At 44.2% G+C, this 22230-nt stretch overlaps 2 protein-coding genes across 6 annotated transcripts in view; both read right to left on the bottom strand.

Annotated features, from left to right (window-relative positions):
• Window positions 1-15537, bottom strand: part of smtnb (smoothelin b) — a 46967-nt gene extending 31430 nt beyond the window's left edge. For 4 of the 5 annotated variants that reach the window (XM_056418160.1, XM_056418157.1, XM_056418161.1 and 1 more), the window contains exons 1-4: window positions 15257-15537; window positions 2049-2206; window positions 575-653; window positions 401-479 (exon numbers count right to left, since the gene is read on the bottom strand). In XM_056418160.1, the coding sequence (XP_056274135.1) occupies window positions 401-479; window positions 575-653; window positions 2049-2206; window positions 15257-15307 (367 nt within the window). In that variant the 5' untranslated portion in view covers window positions 15308-15537. Of the gene's footprint in view, window positions 1-400; window positions 480-574; window positions 654-2048; window positions 2207-2333; window positions 2412-15256 lie in introns of those variants that run through there. The other variant, XM_056418158.1, reaches the window with a different exon arrangement.
• A 1082-nt stretch (window positions 15538-16619) lies between these two features.
• On the bottom strand, window positions 16620-22030 carry trafd1 (TRAF-type zinc finger domain containing 1). Its single transcript, XM_056418673.1, has 7 exons — window positions 21660-22030; window positions 21517-21581; window positions 20214-20474; window positions 19775-19913; window positions 18892-19105; window positions 18687-18744; window positions 16620-17727 (listed from the first exon to the last, which is right to left on the bottom strand). Exons 1-7 carry the CDS (start codon window positions 22012-22014, stop codon window positions 17689-17691), a joined length of 1131 nt encoding a protein of 376 aa, XP_056274648.1. The 5' UTR covers window positions 22015-22030; the 3' UTR covers window positions 16620-17688.
• Between the last annotated feature and the right edge of the window lie 200 nt (window positions 22031-22230).

The raw sequence follows: 22230 nt of genomic DNA on the forward strand, positions 1-22230 counted from the left end.
GCTCGCTGAAGTTCACCGACTACGTCTGAATAACTGCCGCTTCCAGCGCTACTAGAGCAGCAGCAGCCAGTTAATGATGACGAGCGGAGCGTCTCAACAGTGATTGGCTTTCACAACGCAGCATTATGGTCTTTGCTCTACCTACGCTGTTTTTTGTTGTTGCTCCGCGCTCAACTTTTCTTTTTTTTAGACTCAAATATCTCCGCGACTTATTGAGTGGCGTAATAATGGCGTGACACAACGAATCGATAATGAAATTGGTTGCCAACTATTTTAATAATAAATTTTTATCAATTCATTGTTGCAGCCCTAGAAGAGAAGCATGTTCCCGAGTTCCGAGTGGTATTATATTTACGAGACGTGCAGCCACAGCGTGATCTTACCAAACAACTGGACTCACCTTGCTGCGGTTCGTCTCGGACTTGTCGGATGGCTGCTCTGATCATCTTCCTCTCCTCGTACTCGCTGGCGGCCCGGAGCTTCACACAAACACACTACGTCTCAGCACGAACAGGAGAGGCATGCAGAGCCACCATCTTTTATGTTTTTATTTATTTTGCCCGTTAATACTCACCATTTTCATGAGCTCATCGATGTCCTGGATGGATTGCAATTCTCGTGACAGGACATCCAGGTTGTCGTTGTATTCAGACCTGAGAGCGATCGGGAAATGTTTATAATGGTGGTCATGATGATGACCATTAACTCGTGCAGCTAGCCAACAAACTGGGAAGTCAGAGATTATTCAAATGGCTTTTTGTGGGCTTCACTGGCTCCATTCTGAGGCCGCTCAGTAGACAACTCCATGATAACACCTTTCTTGGCCGGGAGAAAACTCAGAGGAAACGCTCCCAAGTCAAGTGTGGAAACAGTGATACTCTGCCATAACAAATCAGACATCAGCATCCTCCCCTCATTTCAGCTGCATACTTCTCCATTTCATGGCTCACTGTTATGCTGGTTTCTATTACTCATAGCCTATATAGTTCTCCCATTATCTGCTCACACTTTCCTCCAGTTGTTGGCATTAAAGAATGTGTGGAATATTTCACATTCCACCACTCAGAGGGGCAGGTGTGCATCTAAAAATGTGCATGCATTTGCTACAGTAGCTCATACTTTCGCTAGCAACTACAGTGAAGCTTTATTATTATTATCCTTCTAAGAGCAGAGGTGAATTGAAATGATGAGGGCCGGTCACCGGTCTGAAGAGGATTCAGAGAACGGCAGCAGAAGCATCCTCCTCATATTCAATAGTGTTAAATCTCTGCTGTGCTAAAGTTCAGGCATCACCAGTCATTGATTAACACCCGTTACAAGACTTCGTGCATCCTGACCTGCGGAGGTCATCGCATCCACACGGAGAAACAGGTTCAGACCGTTACAGCTTCAAATTCTAAGATTATTAGATTTGTGATCACCGATAAAATATGCAAATATCTTTAACTTGTTCAATAAAATTGAGGTTTGATGAAGACTTATAGTCCACTAAGCCTCTTTAAAGTAAAGCTACCCACAATGTTTACAGTAAAACCAAGATGGTCTTCTTCTATAATCAAGCCTCTTTGTTCCGCAATCAAAAAGAGTATTTATTGACCAAATGGCAATGTTGTCTTTAGAACTGAGTTTTCACTTTATCCACATTCCTCAGCTGAATGACACAAGCTGCGAATGGTGTGTTACTAAAGTGGAAAAGCACTTGGAAGGCCCTCCGTAAACCAATAAGGACAAACAAATGAGCTGAGGAGAACACTCAAACTGACTCGTATGCGAGGCAATGTGACAGAAGGAAGTGAATGTATTTACTGTGAAATGTGCAAACACAATGGAAAACGTACGGTGGTTGTAGTTTTCTGTCCCCTATGATTTCCTCAATTGACTTTCCCAGACATTTCTCTTTTCCTACTGGAGTTCAGGAACGCTCCATCTGGGTTTTGTGAGTGCTTTCTCAGCGTCCCCGGTTCACCTGGACTGGTGCAGTTTGTCATTAGGACAGGTCTCCGTGTGTGTGTACGTGTGTGTGTGTGCGTGTGTGTGCACACACTTACCTATGCTGGTTCTCCTTGTCCTCCTGCTGTTTGAGGCGTGTGGGCCGAAATCTCTTGCTGGCCAGAGCGGCCTCCATGTCCTCGATCTCTCTCGTCCTCAACTCCCGGATGGCTGAACGGATGAGGCGCCTCTCGTCCAGATCCACGGTTCCATCCAGCTGCATGTGCAACATGAGAAGACAAACAAAAAGAGGGCGTGAAGACAAATGCGCGTGTCGAAGGTGTGCCAACGCAGCAGGATGCCAAACATGTGGGTTGCAATGATTAGACACGTGTCGCTCTTACATTGCATCTCTGAATGCGAGTAGCCTGACACCACAGAAGCATGGCCAGGACACGGCCACATCGTTTTTACAAGGATCCACTGCTTCAGCAGCACAGGCTTGTTATCTGCGCAAGTACAGGGCAGTGAGTCGGCAGATCTGTCGGGCTCATAGCGTAAAGTCGTAGCTCTAACTTCTGACAGTCACCGTCTCCGGCGCTCTGTAATTAACGCTGTCAAACAAGGACAATAATGCATTTGTTTACAAGAGGGAGCCGCCTGTGAGCCACTGTGGCCGAACACACAGATGTCCGGCCAGAGGATCCGAAAAAAAGTTGTGCGATTTTCAGCTGCGGTAGCAGCTCGTCTCTAAGGATAGAACTGTTGGTCTGGTAGTCGACTGAAATGTAACGGCGACTGGACGGATTGCCACGAAATTGGGAGACCGCTCGTGTGCCGATGTGAGTTTAAAGTCACATTGGTGTGCCCGGGTGCACACTATTAGTCGTGCTATTGGCGGCAGTGTCGTATGTGACGGATAACAAACATGCAGCAAGGGTCATTCAGGTGTGTGGCATCCCGACAGCATTATGATAAAACGACCCTGGCTGAGGTAGAAATGTGAGCTCAGCAGGAAAGAGTCAGGCACGGCCACAGCTGGAGCTCGACGATGAGAAAGAAGTGTGTTCAGCTCATCAACCAGGTGTTTTCTTCCCAGGCTGTAATTCATCTGGGTTGAACAGGAGCCCGGCTGCAGGAGGCCCCAGAGACTCGGGTGTGGAAGCGGCTCACTTAAAACACTCACTGAGCCATTCCATCGCTCTGAGCGGCGATTAGTCGAAGGGTTTATTTTCTCAAGCCAAAGAGGAGTAATTAGGTGGTAAGACACGCCTGCAGACAGAGACACCCGTCAGGGCGCTGGATGCTTTTATCTTAGCGACAGCCGAGAGCAACCTGAGGGTAGAGGGAGCCCTCTCCTGTCATACGAGAGGCGGCTCTCGATAGCGGGAGCCTGTCATCACATGCAGAGACGAGCAGCTCCTGCTCCTCTGGTCGGCGTCACTGAGACACTTCACGCACAAACACACACTTCGGGCTTCCACAAACCCTTGCATGCCAACTGGTTACGACACGCGGGGACTGGATGTGGTTGTTCAGCTAAGCTTTGCACCCCAGTGGGTTGAGCAGGAGGTGGAGAAGGAGTCTGGAGAAGGAAGAGGGCCAGGGAGGGGGGAGGAGGGGGGACTTACAAGAGATGAAGAGGGTCAGTGGTTTTGAGGTCTCGCTGTGGTTTGACAAATATGCATCCAGAGCAGCACTAGCTCAGAGGGGCTCTCCCCATGGACTGTAATCTGCGAGCATGTAAAGTGCTGTGCTGACTGAAAATGATGAGTAAGAGAGGAGAAAGTGATGAGGAAGGAGGTGGAGAATGAGAGGGGGAAGTACAGCTGTGAATAGGGAGAAAGGACGACAAAGTGAAAAAGAGCAACGCTGGAGTCGGGTCTGGCTAAACATGGGCAGACGAGTGCTGGGTGGGAAACTGCCTTGTTCAGGTCATTCCTCACATTCCTGCTCAGTGCTGACTCACCAGGAAAGGGATGGCGGCGAAATGTGACGCTCAGGAACCGGGATTGGGTCCGACCCAGCCGTGAGATGAGACAACAACCAGCGGCGTCAGAGGAAATGAGAACGCACTTGCTGATTTCTGTCATTGCACACACACACGAAAATGTAGCCAACGCCACTTTTAATATAAACAACCTTCTATATTTGCCTGCAGGAGAACGCAGATGCATGTCCTACACACACACGTACACAATTAATTCACTGTTGAGATATAACAGAACAGGCTCATGTCGGGGCCTCTACTCTAAAACAACAACATCTGCTTAACATTTCAAGATAGGCTTCATTTTCAACAGACAAAGACTCTAAACTCAGAGCGTGTGATGGACTGCAGAACCTAATCTTTTAAAATACAAGCACCAGGAGTGGGAGTTAGAATCATGATGTGAAAAACAAAACCATACATGTGCAAGACAGCACTTTGACTTTTCCAACACGAGAAGTTTTAAATGGACCAATCAGTGCAGAGACGGTTGCATGATGAGTCAGTTTGGACTGGTTGAAACATTTGTATTATTCTACTGGCACAAATCCAGCGGCCAGGACGGACTTTTCCCTCATGCGTTTGAAAAGGTGACCAATGACTTCCCCGCACAGGAAGGTGATGAGTGGGCGTAACCCAAGAAAATAAAACACACCGTAAAAACTTGGGAGTCTTCCAAGGAAAACAGAGTGACCGTTAAAGTAGCAGAGACGGAAACACACACACACACACACACACACTCGTGTGGCAACAGAGTCCCTTTGACAAGACCTCCACATGACAGAGGTCTTTACTCAGTGAACTGTGTCGGCTCCCCGGTGACAGCGCCTCACACCACTGACCAGCCCAAAGGCTGTTTCAAAACAAGCCACAAACCAACTGTCAATGTGGCTCAAAAGCACAACAACACGTTCTTCAGGCCCAGAGTGCTAACACACGTACAGAAACTAGAACGGGCACTCGTTAGAGCGCATACCTTCGCATATCACAAGATTGGGCATTGAATTATGAACATTTTGACATTAGTTGCATGCCAATTGGATAAAAAAATGATCGTGCTATGGTAAAAAGAAGATTTTGATCTTTCCATGACCTTGACCCGATTGATCCCAAAATCTAATCAAAAGGTCCCCGGATAATAACCAATCATCCCACCAAATTTCATGAGATTCAAGAAGATGTTGACCTTTTCATGACCTTGACCTTTGACCCGATCGATCCCAAAATCTAATCAAATGGTCCCCGGATAATAACCAATCATCCCACCAAATTTCATGCGATTCGGTTTCAAACTTTTTTTGTTATGCGAATAACACGCATACAAATAAATAAATACACGGCGATCAAAACATAACCTTCCGCATTTTCAATGCAAAGGTAATAAGGCACCGCAAACAGGTCACACCCACAAATATGTTTTAATGAAAGCGATGCCGCCATCGAGACGTCACGGAGGTGTCTGCACCTTTAACGACGGTGGGGTGTGTGTGTGTGTGTGTGTGTGTGTGTGTCCTGTTCCAGTCTGGTCTGCTGTACAAACCCGAGGACCCGTCACTGGGTGGGAGGAAGCTGCAGTCTCAGCACCAGGAGGGAGGAGGTGGTTGTGAGGAGAGAGGAGACAATCCTGGAGAACCTCTTCAAAGAAATGCTTACGTGCATCTTCCCAGCTCTTTTTTTTTTTTTTTTTTAACTCACCGATATAAACCAGAAAAGGATTACCTTATTTGGTAGGAATCGTACCGCGGTGCGGAGCATAGCACAACACAATGTTTCAATGTTTTACAAGCAGGCTTGTGCTGCACTGTTGGTCACTTTGATTCACTTCCTGCCAAACTTTCTCTGGAGTCAAAACCTCAAACTTATATCCAAAGACATTTGACTGACGCAGCTCAATCAATCACATCAAATTACAGAGTGTGCGGTTCAGCCGTAATCCCGACCAGCTGGTGACACACTCCTGAGGACAAACACATCTCTGAACTCATGAACCAATCAGATTCAAGGAGGATTTTGAAGTTTTCGTGGCCAGTTTAATTCATTGTGCCACACATGGAAACGGCCTCAGAAGTGGGACAATATGGCAAGAAGTCAAGGTTCCACAGGTCGTTAAAATATACTGTGCAACAATTAATGGCTTTGAACTATATGCACATGTTGTAGCAACGACCTGTGGGTGCAGCACTGAGACGGGATTACCTTAAACCTGCGGAAGTGAAACGACCACACTAAAAGAAACAGAAAGCGTTGTACAAGTTCAGATTTGTCTTAATAACACCCCTTTTCATTTATTACAATATGTATCCAGAGCAACTTAACCATGGGCTGTCTCAGTACACAGGGCTGAATGGAAGCACGTGTTAGTTTAAGTACTATTTAGGGATGGGTATACTTGTGACAAAGTTGGTATTGAGAGCCTGGTCAGATTACCTGTTTATTTACGACACATATTTTGGGATCACAATTTCCCCTGTATTGCTATAATGTCCGACTATTTCTTCTGCAGCGAAATGCATTTTGTTGAAGAAAAAAAACAACATCTACCTTCACCCCCCCCCACACACACACACAACCGGCCCTGTCTGGGAGCACAACGTCCCCTCAGGCCGAGACCCGAACTTTTGACTCCCAGAGGGTGAGCAATGACTCTCAAATGACGTTTTGTGCTCAACACTTTCTAGTTTGTGAACCGTGACGTCTCGAACAAATTCCCCTGACACAAAGGGGTAAGTATACCATCGCCGTGAGTGAGAGGTACGGGTTACTGTGTGTTTGTGCATGAAATGAGAGCTCCAGTAATAATTTCCAGAGCAGCCAGAAGGTTAGAGTGCAGCCAGCCGATCGGATCAGTGCTTTAAACTCACTTGTCAAGCCCTCAAGTGAGTTTGCCCTTATAAGGACACACAGGACACTCCTGGTAGCAGAGCTGAAGTGGATTACCAGCTGCCAGAGGAAGCCAGGCTGGTACACGCATGTAGACACAAATAAACAAATCGAGAAAAGAGCAGCAGGGTGAGAAAGTTCAAAGATATTTGTATCACCCTGGAATGCCTTGCTTTGGGTGAAAAACTCCAATCTCAATCAGGTGAAAGCCTATAAACCATTTGTCACTGCATGCATACGAAGGCCGATACACCACTCCCACAAAAATGGGAAATATAACGAGGACACATGAGAGCCCTGCAGGGTACGGGACTCCAGGATTCCTCAGAAGCGGGAGTTTCAGTCACCTCTATGCTGAAAAATAGACAAAGAAACAAATCCGATTCAAGGTCAAAACTCACGTGCGTCAGTGCACACTGAGCCTTCATTGTCTCGGAAAGAAAGAGGGAGTACCTGTGAAATATACAAGCCAGGGAGAAAGAGAGATTACTGCACGCGTTGCTCTTTGTGTGTGCAGCTACACGTGTGGGTGGCGAGGCGTAACCTTGATTCATAACTGGACGGTAGAACAGACGTCCAGAAGCAGACCTGGAAAACTGTGTCCCCTTTACACACGAGGGAGCAGGCACAACGACCATGTGGGCCAGAGGGGGGTACGGGCATCAGCCGTGTTCTGAACGACTGGAACGAGGCACCGATCTGAACTCACACGTGTCCGGCATGTCACAGACTCATGCTCAGAGTAGAGTCTTACATTAGTGCAGTCGACCCCACGTGCTTATGGATTAATAAGCACACACTTGATTGTGCACAACTGCAAAATATTGACCTTTCAAGTTCTGAGGACTTTCCAAACGTGTAGCATTCATATCCAACTATGCTGTATTGTAATCATCCACAGGAGCAAATATTTAAACGGGCTCGATCTCTGTGTTGACTCACGTCAGCCAGTCTGACTGACACACCCCGAACACACACACACACGTCTTGCCTCAGCGCTGCAGGTCCGGTCACAGAGCGGGGAGCGGGTCAGTTACAGACTCTTGGGAGCTGAAAAAGGTTTTCATATCGGGTCTCATTATTCTGCATTATTAAAACCTACAGCATCTGTTCACTTTCACAACAGTCACCGTTTGTGGGCATTTCACTCCCATCGTGGGTCAAATGTTGAGTTTGTTAGACAATGTAATGTCGTCTGCGTCTCAGTGGTAGAGCTCGGCCTTCCTTCAATCAAAGGTTCGATCTCCGGCTCATGTCGACGGGTCCTTGGGAGAGACACGTAAACACTGATTTACCCCCGCAGGCCTTTCCCTGCGCTGTGTGGATGAGTGTGACTGGTTCCTGAAGGGCAGGCAGCACCCGGCATGGTAGCCCCTCCTCCTCAGTGTACGCATGGGCGTGAACGGGTGAATGATGACATGTCGAGCTAAAGCTTTGATTGGTCGGAAGACTAGAAAAGAACTATACAAGTTCAGTCCTTTTTTTTTTTCTTCTTCCTTTTTGGTTCCGGTACCAATTTCCCCCCCGAAGCAGGATCTGGGCTTCACACCTTCTTTGTTCAACATACTCATCATACCTTAGGAAACCCACAGAGACAGGGCGGTGTCCACAGTTTGTTGTTAGTACCTTGCGGTCATACGCAGAAGATCTGATACAGTTCAACAGATTTCAGCAGGAAGGAACGTTCACAAATAAAGAGAGACGACATTCGATCCAGCACTTCCGCGAGTCTCGTCCTGCGAGCAGACGCAGGCCGCAGCAGGAAGCGGAGCGTGATGAATGTTCTATAAATGTGAGACATCACCGGCCGAACCAAGCAATGTGTCACTATCTCTTTTGGTGAATGGGGAAGGAGTGAGGAGGAGAGAGGGATGTGCCACAAGAAGGAACAGAAACAAAACCAAACCACAGTTAACAGATCAGCTGATATTATCTCAAGTATACTCACAACATTTACAACAGTGGTCTGGAAAGCAAAACATCAACATCCGCTGGAGGATTTCTTGTAGATCTCGGGAAATGGTTTCCTCCTGCGGGAATCAATTTGGAAAACACAAACCAAAGTGTTGCTACACTTCTCTCCCTTTTCCATTTCATCCGTTTGATGTTAAAAGTACCATTTACTCCTAAACGTGTGAACTACTTTAATTCTGTATGCGACTTGGCAAAAAAACCAACACATTTTGGATCCTGCAGCGTGCCGCGTGCAGTTTCCTGTCTGCATGCTTCTTTTTTCCTCTTAATAAAAACAGAGCGACCAACGACTGCTGAAACGTCACCGAAGCCCCGCTACGGCATCGTAAAAGTGAGTCTGTGTGTTCGGGCAAAGGAAATGGTGACCGAGCATTAAAAGGAGTTTACTAGCATCTTTGTAAATAAGTCACAATGTCCTCTTCACCGGAGAGAAAAACGCCCTCATTTCATTTAAAGTGGACATAAAGCGTAGATGAAGCATGGAGACCACTGGAACAGCAGCCACAAAGTAGATTGTACACATCTGGAAAGTGTTTCTTCAGAGTCAAACACACCTGGGAAACAGTCGAAACAGCAACTTGTGTGAATGTTTATCACAACAACAACAACAAAACTCCTTAAGCAGTCCAACTCGAGCTGGGACGTCGCTAGCCAGAGACGCCTGGTGGTAGTGAAGGAGACCCCTTCAAGCCCTTATCCAGACCTTTTCCATTTGGCAGAGTGATGATCCCGACAGATGGAGGAGAAACTCTCTGCTGGATCACTTAGTTCCCACAGAGACAAAAACCCCAGCAGAGGAGCTCATCGCGGTCTCCAATCGGATGCTTACAATAAATGGTCCAACCCTCCATTTGTCAAGCTGTGCCTGGGACCTCCGTCAGGAACCACACGTTGCTTCTGCCGCTTTCCCTCCACCGGGCTCATCACTGACTGCACCGATTTCACTAAAAAGGTGCTCTGTTGAAGTCGTGACCACAGGTTGCGCCATGGAGCAATGTTTTTACCAGTGGATCCTCTTTTGGTTCGTACCGGTTCACCCATAGACCAGGAGCAGCAGCAGCACCGTGAAACAGAGACACACACCGTTAACTCACCTACTGTAAGAATGTACCGACAGAATCCACATCAACCACTGAGAGGTTTGTTACACTGCTCTGTGTGTGTGTGTGTGTGTGTGAAACTGCTACATTATTCTTTTGTAAAAAAGACAAAACGGTGCCTGTTGATTAACGAGCTTATGTTTCGACTCAAAAATGCCAACGCAATGCCAAGTATCTTCTTCAATATAATGACTGTAAACGTGGAGTAACGTCTGAACGTGGGCGCCACTCACACAGAAGTATTGTTCCAGAGCAACACACCACTTAAAGGCCAGAGGCCAAGAATAGACTTTCACATGCGCATCCTCAGAAAGTTCCCTGCTTTTCTTTCTCATCCCTTCAGAGCCAAAGTGGCTGGCTATGTTTAGCAGTGTCCAGGAACAGAAGTTTCCTGCTTCCTCAAACAAGTGACTCCGTATCTCTCTGCTGCCTGCCCGTGGATTTGGATATTGACCGTCAGAGACTGAAGTCTGCAACTGAGCATGGACTCTAGATAATGTTAGGTTGAAATAGTTTATTTTGATAACATCTGCAGAGGTCTTATGTTTTAAATTAATACATATAGAAAGATATTATAATAGAAAATATTAGTGAGAATATTGATATTGTTCTTAATGTATTATGAAGCATAGGGGTAATGTTTACTCGATGCAAATGTAAATGGCAATGCATGAGAGTGACTGTATGTTAGTATTATAGATTGACGAGGCCGGTTGAATTCCGTCAAGTGACTTACAATAACAAGACGGGACTCTTATTGTGAAAATACTTGTTTAGCGACTTGACCGGAAGTGACGTTTTGACCGGGGCCAGTGATTTGGAGTCTAAAACTCCGTGGATTAGAGAAATCGGGTCTCTTCTACAGGTATCCTCGAGGCCGCAAGGCTGAGGGGGCGGAGGCGCCGGGAGCCGAGGAAGAGCGCCTTTAACGTTTGTTTTACCCTTCCTGCCATGAAATGTTGATAACTTAATTCACACGCTTCCGGAAGCCTGTTTTCCATCATCTACGAAGTGCCCAGTTTCAGAACTACTTTACAATAACGAGGACGGTGTCGGCTCAGAAGGACAAACTGCCCCGAGTGGGCGAGTGTTCGCGGCTCGAGTCTTCATCGCCTCCTCGCTGACACCTTTGAAACCAGACGGAAAATGCTTTGTGGAAATATGAATGGCGTAAATAGCTGTGAGAACGGTGACAGGCGCAGCAGAAGAAGTAGAACAACAACAACAAACAAACGGGTTTGCACTGTGACGTTTTTTCAGGGGAGAGAAACACTTCTTTTTGAAACTCCCGGTAAGGCAGTTCACCAACTGGCACCTTGAACCCGTAGGCAGCAGGTGTCACCAACGGTCAGGAGCAGAACACGCTCTGGTTTGGTGAGGAGAAAAGAGCGGGTGATCGTTGCCGAATCACGCTTCTACAATTATTTATTTTAAAGAAGATCATCATAATAGTTGCCAGGTAAAAAGTTGAAGACAGAAGACATTGTTGAACAAATACAGCCCCCGATAACATCTGCTTGAGGTCTAAGTGACAATATTAAAATAACTGCAAGTATATCGGAATGTGTCCCAGGCAACAGTTATATGACGGACCATCATTTTTACGATTTATACCCTGATGATGTGTCTGACATTTTGGACCGTGACCCCGGGGGAGAAGAGAACCTGAGAGTCCACAAAACAAATCCACTCTCCCTCTCCGACTGTAACCGCTGAGCCCTCGTCAATGCACAAAAGGTCCAGAGAGCCATGAAACGAAGGCCCGGGGGTCCAATACATCACAGAGGCCGGACCACAGAGGGAAACTGCCCTTTTTAAACATGTGTGAAAGCCTCTCGCTCACCAGGGAAAAGGACGGTCACAGAGCTGGCAGGACCAGTTGCAAATAATGTGCGAGACATCCAGCCTGTGAGGTCTGCCCTGCAGGCGCCACCGACGGAAATTTCTCCTGCGGTCACGTCAATTAAAATTGAAAAGGCAGACTTGTGCATTAGAATGATCAAAAACTGAACGACAAAACGACGTCACGCACGTACGATGACTTCTGAGAGCTTTCTGGACCCGTCGGTGCAGTTAGAGGAGTTTCAGACATGATTGGAAGGGACATCGTGGCGGGGCCGACGGGCGCTTTAAGGTAAACGGTCTTCTTAACTCAGTGTGCAGGTGTACAAAGTCACAACAGACACCTGCAGGTATATCACATGCACACAGCAGGGTTCTTACACATTTTGACCAATGGATTTCCAGGACTTTTCCATGACTTTAAACCAAATTTCCATGACCAAACTGAAATCTCGGTATAAACATGAACAATTTAGAAAATGTTGCGTATCGAGAGCGTACGCCGGCTTATATTTTGAGCGTCTTTCTTTAAAGAACATATTTATTATTTCAAACTCGGCATAAATGAACATGTGATTATAACAAATGTCCATGACTTTTCCCAAAACTTTTATGATTTACGTTTTTTCCCATGACTTTTCCAGGCCTGGAAATAGGGCTGCAACTAACGATTATTTTGATAATCGATTAATCGGTTGATTATTTTATCGATTAATCGGATAAAAAAAACTTTAATTTTCAACCGTTTATTCAAAACAGGGTCCGTACGGTCATGGAAAACCTGGAAAAGTCATGGAATTTTATAATCATTTCCAGGCTGGAAATGACCATTTAAAAATTCCAGGACTTTTCCAGGTTTTCCATGACCGTACGGACCCTGACACAGGAAACTATGGCCACGCACATTCAGGGCTGCAGCACCTGAACTATCAGGTGTAATCACCTCCCGAGCTGGGAATCAGCCCAATCTACTTTAAGTGGCAGTGGTTGGAGTGGTTTGGTTGGAAAGAGCTGTTCTGCAACCGGCTTCAGCAGCTTTTGTCTTTCTGTATCCACAGATCTGAAGTTCCCTTCACGCAGATGGTCGGCACCAGACATCCTCTCCCAAAGAAACTGGGACACCAACTGATTATTTCTGGTGATATTCAAATAATTGTGGCGGCCGAGAGAAAAGACAAATGGTTTTCCTGGTTGCCATGGAGGGGATTAAATGAGCAATAAAAAAAGGCAGCCGGGTTTTGAATATACGTGTAGAGAAGGGATTACTGGAGTTGGAGAGGCCGCCATATGACCTTCTGACGGTTTAGCTCATTAAGTTTGTGTTCGTTATCCAACTGCTGTTGCGTAGAAGCTCCTCCGCCTGGCTTCACTACAAGTTGAATTAAGTCTGGGCATCTCAGAGTGTCCGTCATCTTTTACTGGCGACCTAAAAAAACTATTAACATAAAAGCAATTCCTGAATATGAAAACACCACAGAATGAGGTTTTATATTTAACACCAAAAAAAACGTAACACAAAAGGCTCCATTGATGGAGCCCAATCTAAACTCCTTCACATCCCCCGATGAACTTCTCCTCCGAGTAGCAACTTTAATCACAGTTTGCTTCCTCCGAGTTCACTGTGGAAAACTCTGACACTCGAGTCCCGGCGACCGTCATCAGTGAGCATGTGGGATCTCCGTGACCTTGGAACTGGTTGTCGGTCCCGTGTGACGGAGGGAAGGCTCCATGAAACCAGTGGCGAGGGGAGATCTGGCTCGGGGGGGGGGGGGGGGGGTTATTCTGCAACTTCCCGAGGCGACGCCTGCATTCTCACAGCGAGCTCCCGCGGCATGCGCAAGAAGATTCAAACAAGGATACATTTTATTCTGATTATTTCATGCAAAATAAAATGTTTCTGGAGATTTTTAAAAAACCACTCGTGGAAACCATCCATCACACACACACCTGCACATCTGAAGCTCTCGCTTGATTAAAATAAAAAATGACGACAACAAACACAGTAATACAAAACTAAAAAGAGGTTTTGTAATACTTGAGAGGTCCTCATTCTTTTTACTTCCAAAATATGGAGTGAATATTGTGAGTCCTTTATAATCATTTCCACTCCCTCTTTCCTGCTTTGCTCCTCGATGAATACACTCAGAAATGTATGATCAAAACAACAGATATTCTAGATACAAGTAAATCATTTTGCTGTAGGAAAATATTATTTCCTTCATATACTCCTGTTCTCCCACTATTATAAAAAGGTCACTTAAAAGTCTGGACTTTAAGTGATTTATGAGAAGAAAGCTCCTGAGTTTGGCGGGGGAATAATGATTGAATAAAACAAAACATAACGTTTCTCCCCAGCCTTGATCCAAAGTCAACAGCCTTTTCTTGACAGGTTTACTGATCTACAAGAAGACCAAATGGATAATGGATTTATGAGGAGGCCGGTTATTACCATACACATGCACTTGGGAAAACTACTTGTAAAGATTGAGTTAAAATCAGATAGTGTAATTTAATCCAACAACAACTAAATCCACACTGAAGGAGAGAATCGAGTGTAGCGTGTGTGTAGCGTGTGTGTAGCGTGTGTGTGTAGCTGTGACCCAGACGAACCCTGTGTAACTATGTGTGAACAGGAACTGTCTGACTCATTAATGTGTCTGCGTTACAGCTGTCCTGAGACAGACAGACTGATGTCTCACCTTCCTCTGCCTCAGGACATGATGAAGACATTATGACATGATGACGAATGCGACTGGGAACCAGGAAGTCGGTCTCTTTTATATTTTCTCTTGACTTTATCACGACTGCTTTGTTGCTCACACTTACCATCTAGAGTCGAGACTAATGATCAAGAGGTAGTTTATTATTGTGACTCACCTCCAAGTGACATAAACACGACTTTATTACACCATCAGGTGTCTATTGTAATGGAGGCTTGTCTGATATGCGGCATCGTAAATCATCTTTACTAGATAGCACTATTGTTTTCTTCATGGATCAATTTGGAAATGTATTATTTGTATTATTTCATAATCCAGAAACTAGAGATTTTGAATTTCAAATGATATAATTTGAGAATGACTTAAACCGTTGATCATCATAATGTTGGTGAATCAAGTTATGGCTTTGCATCAAGTTGTAGTCTCCAAAACGCACCACTCAACTGACAACTGTATTCATTCATCTGCTTATTATTTTCGAAATATATTAATCATTTATTCTATGAAGTGTCACGTATAATGGTGACAAAATGCCTATTAGAATATCCTAAACCCAAGGTAAGTTTTCCCCTGTCCAATCAACAGCCATGATGTCTGTGAAGGAAATTAACTCACACTCCTGGTAACAGCAACAGAACTATAATGATAATAAAACATAAATTGTCCTTAAGTAGGAAGTATAAAGGTCGATAATCCTCAGCTGAGTCAGTTAGTGGAGTTCCAGCTCTCTGGACCTGAGCCCCGGCTTACCCCGGGCGGGCAGGTAGCTGGACCCCCCCCAGAGCTCACCTTACAGGGGCAGCGAGCATCTCGTTACTCACCAGCGCCCGGAGAGACGACTCGTCCAGCGCAGAGTAACTGTCCACGGACATCTTGGACTCCCTCGTCGAGCTCAGGTCTGGATAGCGAGTCTCGGTGTTACCGGTCAACGTGGGTCTGCCACCTGCACGACTTGTTGCTGTTTCTATGTCTTCAATTTGTCCCAAACGTCGAAGTCGATAAAATCAGAAATGTCCTTTAAAGAACGTAAACCCGCGTCCCGCTAACGGAGGGCATTATTCGTTTGTTTTCTCGTCTCTATCAAGTCGTCGTGAAAGCAGAAAGTGGCCCACACAACCTCACCAGGAGACGTTGGCAGCTTTTTGAACCGAGGATTCCCACTGAAAGGTGTAAGCCCCGCCCCTCTGCGGCGCCGGCTTCTCCCGGCGCACATTCAAAGCGCTCCAAGGGGAGAAACAACGTCCTGTATGAGGGGCGATTAAAGCCGCTGTGGGCATTAGCATTAGTAATATTTCTAGAAAAGTAGACACTGTTTGACTTTTTTCACCAATAGCCAGTGTATATTTAGATTGCGTAGTTACCTCTGTATATATAGTATTCATTGTTAGTGGATATGTTTTTGTAATACAGCATTTCATTTTGTAAATTCCTTTGGAAATGAACAATTGCTTATAAAATCAACAACTAAGTAACAGTCTGAAAATATCTCTAATTTCCCTATAATTAATACCAGATTTCTGGGAAACGTCCTAGAAAACTATTAGGAAATGATGAACCTGGTAAACAATGCAACAGCACTTCATTTCCATAAATGTCTCAATGCTGTTTTAAATCCGTGAGGCCAGGAATAAACTTCTGGTGGAGAACTACTGAATACTGTTATTAGTATTACAAATGACTCCTGAAGATGTACTCATTTGAAAGAACAGCATTGAAGATGTTGGTTTTACATGAGGTTGTGTGCTACTTCAGATGACCACCACTTTAAAAGGAATTGATGTTAATTGCATTTCCATCGTCCCCTTTCAGGCAACAACTAGACTGGCCACAAAAAAATGCCTATATAACAATAAATAAGTTATTTTTGTTATTTTTCACACACCAACAGAGCTTAACAATTTCTTCCAATCTTCTTGAAATTCGGTCATTCTAAGATGCAATAATAACACATCAAACATACGCTTGATCCTAAGTGACTGACAAAAAGTCCCCATTTTAGCCTCACATACGTAAAAGACAGCAGCATTGTTGTAAAAGCTCCTTCTAGTGTTCTGTGCCCCCCCCATCAGGTGCACCATATGAAAGGAATAATAAAAACACGTCAGCCTTACTTCTATGACAGAGATTTGGTAGAAGGAGTGGTGAACTGAGGTGAACAGACAGAATACAAGCTGAAGCCACAAATCTCCTCATTACACATTTAATAGCCATACAAGACAAAGAGCATCAAGACAGTTTTCTTAAAAAGGAATAGTCAGCCATGTGGCGTGAGAACCTCGTCAAACCTAACACCATAGCAGGAGATTGCACTGATTACTTGCTCCTCAACAGTTGAGGTTGATTATCAGACGTTAATCAGGAAAACTCTCTGGATCTGTCTTTAGTCACAAGGTCTCAACCACCTGTGGCACAAGGTTGCCCATCCTGTATGTATTGCTGAAGTGGACCCTATGTTACACACAAAATAAATCTTAATCTTAAATCCTATGCAGAGGTGCTGCACACAATATTTGTCATTCTACTTCAAAGAAGATTGGACAGGAGCCACAGCTTCAGGAACCACCTCATTGTAACACCACATATATAGTTCTACAGTTATGATTTAAAAAAAATCAAAATATTACTGAAGAGTATTAAAGACAAATGTTTAACAGTATAAAAAAGACAAATGATCAATAATACAGGGTTCTTTTTTTTCATGTTCAAAGATGCATACACTTATGAAATCTGTTCCTTAAGCCCTTTTTAACAAAATAATCTATCAAAGTGCTTTAGGTTACATACAGATTAAGAACCCAACAGGAACACTGAAGGACCCTGAAAGAACTGGCAAACAGGGGTGAAAACAAAATGTCCTTGGCTGACATAACAAGGTGAGATTAAGTGAGACAAATGCACACCGACAAGTCATGTGTCTGATGTTCTCAACGTTCCCTAAGGAGCAAGGACACGACTTATACAGTACAAGAGGATTTAAAAACCAAATCAAACTCAGCGCAAATAAAATTAATTTGAGAATTTATCTTTTAAGGCTGGATGTTAGACATACAAACATTTGAAAAGTAAAGCAGAATATGTGTTATTAAACCAAATTACCTAGACTTTTAAAGTAAAAATCATTAAAATATAAATTGCAAGATAACTAATACTCACACAGGCACTTATCAGATAGGTATACGTTTTGTTTTCATACGTGTGCAAGAGGATAAATGAAAGCCGAGCAGATTTGGGTTTTGTTTTTCTCCACCTGCTCTCACTCTTCCTGCTGCTCTTCATTCTGCTTCTTGGGCAACTGCAAGTGGAAAGAAATACAATGGAAACATGTGTTGCGTGGCCGTAAAAAGGAAAATCCACAATTAAGCAGACTTTACACTGAGAATTATAACTTTCTCCATGACAAGCCCTTAAATGACCCGGCAGCAGCACGACCATTTACTTTACAGTAACAGTTCCATTTCTCATTGAAATGTATAAATCCAGTTTATATACCCACATTCATTAATCTTCTTCTGATACATTTGAATGGGGGTCAGTGGGTAGCAGGTCCGTCTTTCAATCAGGGGGTCGGAGGTTCGATCCTCGCCCTAGTCGATGTGTCCTTGAGCAAAACACTTAACCCTGAATGTCTCCCTGTAGCTGAGTCTACGGTGTATGAATGTAACAGGATTGTAAGTCGCTTTGGATAAAAGCGTCAGCTAAATGACGTGTAATAATTTCAGTGTTAAAACGTTTCTCACCCACAACATGAAACTAGCGTTACAAAGTGCTTTACAAAATAAAGCCAGCAGGAGTCTGGCTGCATAATGTAGTGAAGGTACCGTCACTCCCAAGAGACAAACCACTTATGACAAATCAATCAACTCCACAGAATCTAGTTTTTGTTTTTAACCCTTGTGTTGCCTTCGGGTCATTTTGACCCGAATCAATATTACACCCTCCCCCCGCCTATGGGTCATTTTGACCCGATTCAATGTTTCACCCTCCTGTTACCTTTATATTTACTAACATATTTTACCCTTTGGGTTCAATTTGACGCCAGCAATTAAAACCTCCAGAAAATTATTAGAATTAATATTGTTTTCCAAGTTTAAGTGTGAGGCACTTTATGTTTGTTTGTTGACTACCGAAAGAACACCGACATTAAACATTGAATGGGGTCAAATTAATCCGAAGGCGGGGGGAGGGTGTAATATTGAGTCGGGTCAAAATGACCCGAAGGCAACACAAGGGTTAAGGAAACTAGAGGTCTACCTTTGTCAAAGAATTTCTTCTGTTCCCTCTGCCTTCTTTATTTTCTGGTAGATGTACTCTGGTGGACAAACGCATTAAAATCAGAATATTAATTAATAACATTCGGCACGATAATACGAACAAAAAAAGGCACAAATCACAGTCGAGCTAGTGATTCAAATGATATTACAGAACGAGTCTCCATCAACTTGACGACTGCTTTTACCCCTTTAGAGCTGGAGCGCCGGACGTCTCGGCGTCACAGACAGAAGAATGAGCTCCCTCTGCTTCCATGCCCGGCTGAGGTCGGTTCTTTACAGAAGCGTCGCTGTTGGACGTCTTCCGTTGACTCGGTAGTCCAATGTAACCTCTCTGCCAGTCCATTGGGTTGAGTCCTGGTGTCTCTCTGTCGCATCCAAAGTTCACATCCGAGAAGTCGGCTATATGTGGAACAGGACAAACACAATGTGTGTAATTAAAAACACGCATGAACCGTGGACACACTAACAAAACCTCCGAAGACTTTAGACACACAAACTAGCTCTGCACATGTCTCATTTGTTAATAAGGGGACATTGTAAAAACCTATTTATTTTGTCGTGCTTGTGTACCTACATTTGTGTATATGGAGTGCCTACCAACACACAAACTAAAATAAGACAACACATTAATCACAAAACATGTGATTCAACAAGCCATTCAGGTTTGGCTCCCCTTCTTCCGTCACGTGCTCATTAGAATCCATGAGCACTGAATCGCTCAGCCAGGGATTGAACTACCTTTGGAAAGGTGCATCATACTTTTCCTCACAAGCCAATCAGAGCTTCGGGAGGAGTGTTTCAGACAGACGTTGAATACAGGTATATTCACACACACACACACACACAATGCAAGAAAAGGAATGTTATGTCATTATAATGGGTTTTTAAACATTAAAGCATGCAAATATGTTTTAGTAGAAACCCAAAATATATACGCGGGAACCTGAAAATGAGCGTGAGAGATGTTGACTGTTGTATGTTCATGTCATCGATCGTGGTTCAAATTGAATGCTAAATACCGTTTCTCTTATCAAATTTGGAATATTCTAATAGAATTCCATACAATACCTTGGGGATTCATTCTCCTTTGAAAATCGGAAGACATCTGACCAAAGGCATCGTTGGTCGGGCTCAGTGGTTTTTTGACCGATGCTTTTGTGAGATTATTCAGAGGGTGAGCCGCCTGAGGACGCATATCACATTTGTCCTGGATATAAAGAACACAGAATAAATTGGCCATTAGGCAATTACAAATCAGTGGATTTCTTTTTTCCCACACATTCAGAAGGGATCTCTACAGATTGTTGTTCAGGTCATGATGTGGAAATCTCTATTGAAGACATACTTCAATTATGTTTAAATTAAATAAGACTGCCACATGTTTAAGCATTCCAACAACAGGCCAACATACTTTACTTTCCTCAAGGCAACACAATAAAGTACTTCACCCTGACTTGTGACATTTCAATAGTTTTAGACTGGCTAGTTAACTTGATTCCCGTCATACCTGGTGGTGGAAGACGACAGCCTCCTCCAGAGCAACGCCACAGAATTCACATGGAATGACCACATCGCCCTCTAGAGGACTGGCTGGAGGACTGTAGGAGGCCGGGGACACTGACCGAGGGAAAGTGGGGATATTTGAAGCGAGCGTGTCAGGGACGTTGTGCATCAGCCCTGGAGCATTCCTGCTCATCCGGTCCTCTTTGGGTGGAGACAAGGGCTGCTTGCTGTAAGATGCAAAGGCGGAGGCGGGGCTGCATCCAGTCTGAAACCCAGAGATGAAAGATCAGCTGCTAAAGTCTGAGAAACTCATCACGCCCTCAACTAGATGGAGATGAAAGCCTCCTGTTCAAACCCGTAAAGGCTGTAACTGCACTGTGGACCCTGAGAAACAAAAGATACAGCAGGGTATGCAATAGTTTGCATGCCATGTGATTTCCGACTGGATCTGATACTTTTATACCGACTAGATTTGTGCATACACAGATTTATTTCTCAATTCTAATTGGAAGTGAGACAGCCCATGGACAGGTTTCAGAAGAAAAACCTAATGCACCACGACAAAGTATGTCACAGCAAGTGTGTCCTACAGTAAGGTAACTTCTAACTGAAAGTTGGACTGGAAGCACATTAAGCATTTCCTGCAGCGAGCCGGGTCTGTTGCACTGGTTCTATCTGGCAGGTCTGTCGGGTTCCGGTTGTACTTCTACGCTTTTGTCGTGTCATCATGCAGATATGATGCACTGACCTGCAATTACAAAACAGTCTGCCTCATTTGGTCCAGTGATGCGTTGCAGGTTTTGCTTCTAATGTTATACGTGTGTTTTACTTGAATGTGGACATGAATTCTCAAAGGAGAACTAGCGTTAGATAACGATGTTCATGCATTTTTGATAACAGGATCTTTAGTCCTTCGGCATATATTGAAAGTACTTTTTCATGCGAAAATGCTTCTCAAATATTTATGAGGAGATTTCCTACTTTGCATTTTAATAACTGAACATATTGTTTTTTTAACTGACAGAACATTACCTTGGATTTACTGACAATTTATGGACAAAACTATGAATGAGTTACTTTTAAAAAGATTCATCATCCTTATCAATAACAAAAATATTTTTTAGTTTAAGCCCCGTTTCAGAGCTGCCCTCACTCACTACGCGAAAACCTTGTTTTCAGACAGCTGTCAGCACAACAGTCTTTAGGAACTTGGAAATTTAAAATAAGCCAATATCGGGATGAGCAGACACAAACAGAAAATCTGTCATCATATGCACTACTTTAACTAAAAGGATAAAATCACTAACCTGATGCAAAATTAGGTCCTCTTCGGGAAACAGTTCTTCGCAAAACTCACAAGGAAGCATGGTATCTGTAAAAAATAATTTAAATCAATAACAAACAAACAAAAACTAAAAAACTAAAAGTATTCCAATCTTCTGCAATTTACCTGCTTGGTCATGTTCCTGGACGGCACTCGTGCTTGTACTCGTGCTTGTACTCGTGCTTGTACTCGTGCTTGTACTCGTGCTTGTACTCGTGCTTGTGGTGAAGTTTGGGTAGTTGTTGTTGGGCGGAGAGAGTGAAGAGTTTACAGAAGAGTTAGAAGTCTTCCCAATCTTGTGGTCCCAGATTCCACTCCACAGGTTTCCCTCTACGCCTCCAGCCCTCGATGCTACATCACTCTGGAGGCTGAGAGCCAACATGTAGTCCAGGCCTGATGAATCCTCATTCAGTCTGAGCTCACTCTGTGGCCACACACTGCTGCTGCTGCTGCTGCCAGTCCGGAAATCACTCTGCCCCATCACTAGAACAAGAAAACAAATGATTGTTATTCCAGATAACAGTTTTAACTTTAGCTACAAGTACGGAAATAGGAGCAAACAATATTTCAATGTTTTTGTTCCGTTTAAGAAAACTGTAATGTTAAACCTCTCATTTTCTCAATCAAACCTCAAAATATGAATACACACAACAAAAACACATAACGTGTTCTTTTGGCCCAAAATTAGCAAAAACCT

This window comes from Pseudoliparis swirei, chromosome 7 (assembly GCF_029220125.1).
Source record: "Pseudoliparis swirei isolate HS2019 ecotype Mariana Trench chromosome 7, NWPU_hadal_v1, whole genome shotgun sequence".
NCBI classification, from domain to species: Eukaryota; Metazoa; Chordata; class Actinopteri; order Perciformes; family Liparidae; genus Pseudoliparis; species Pseudoliparis swirei.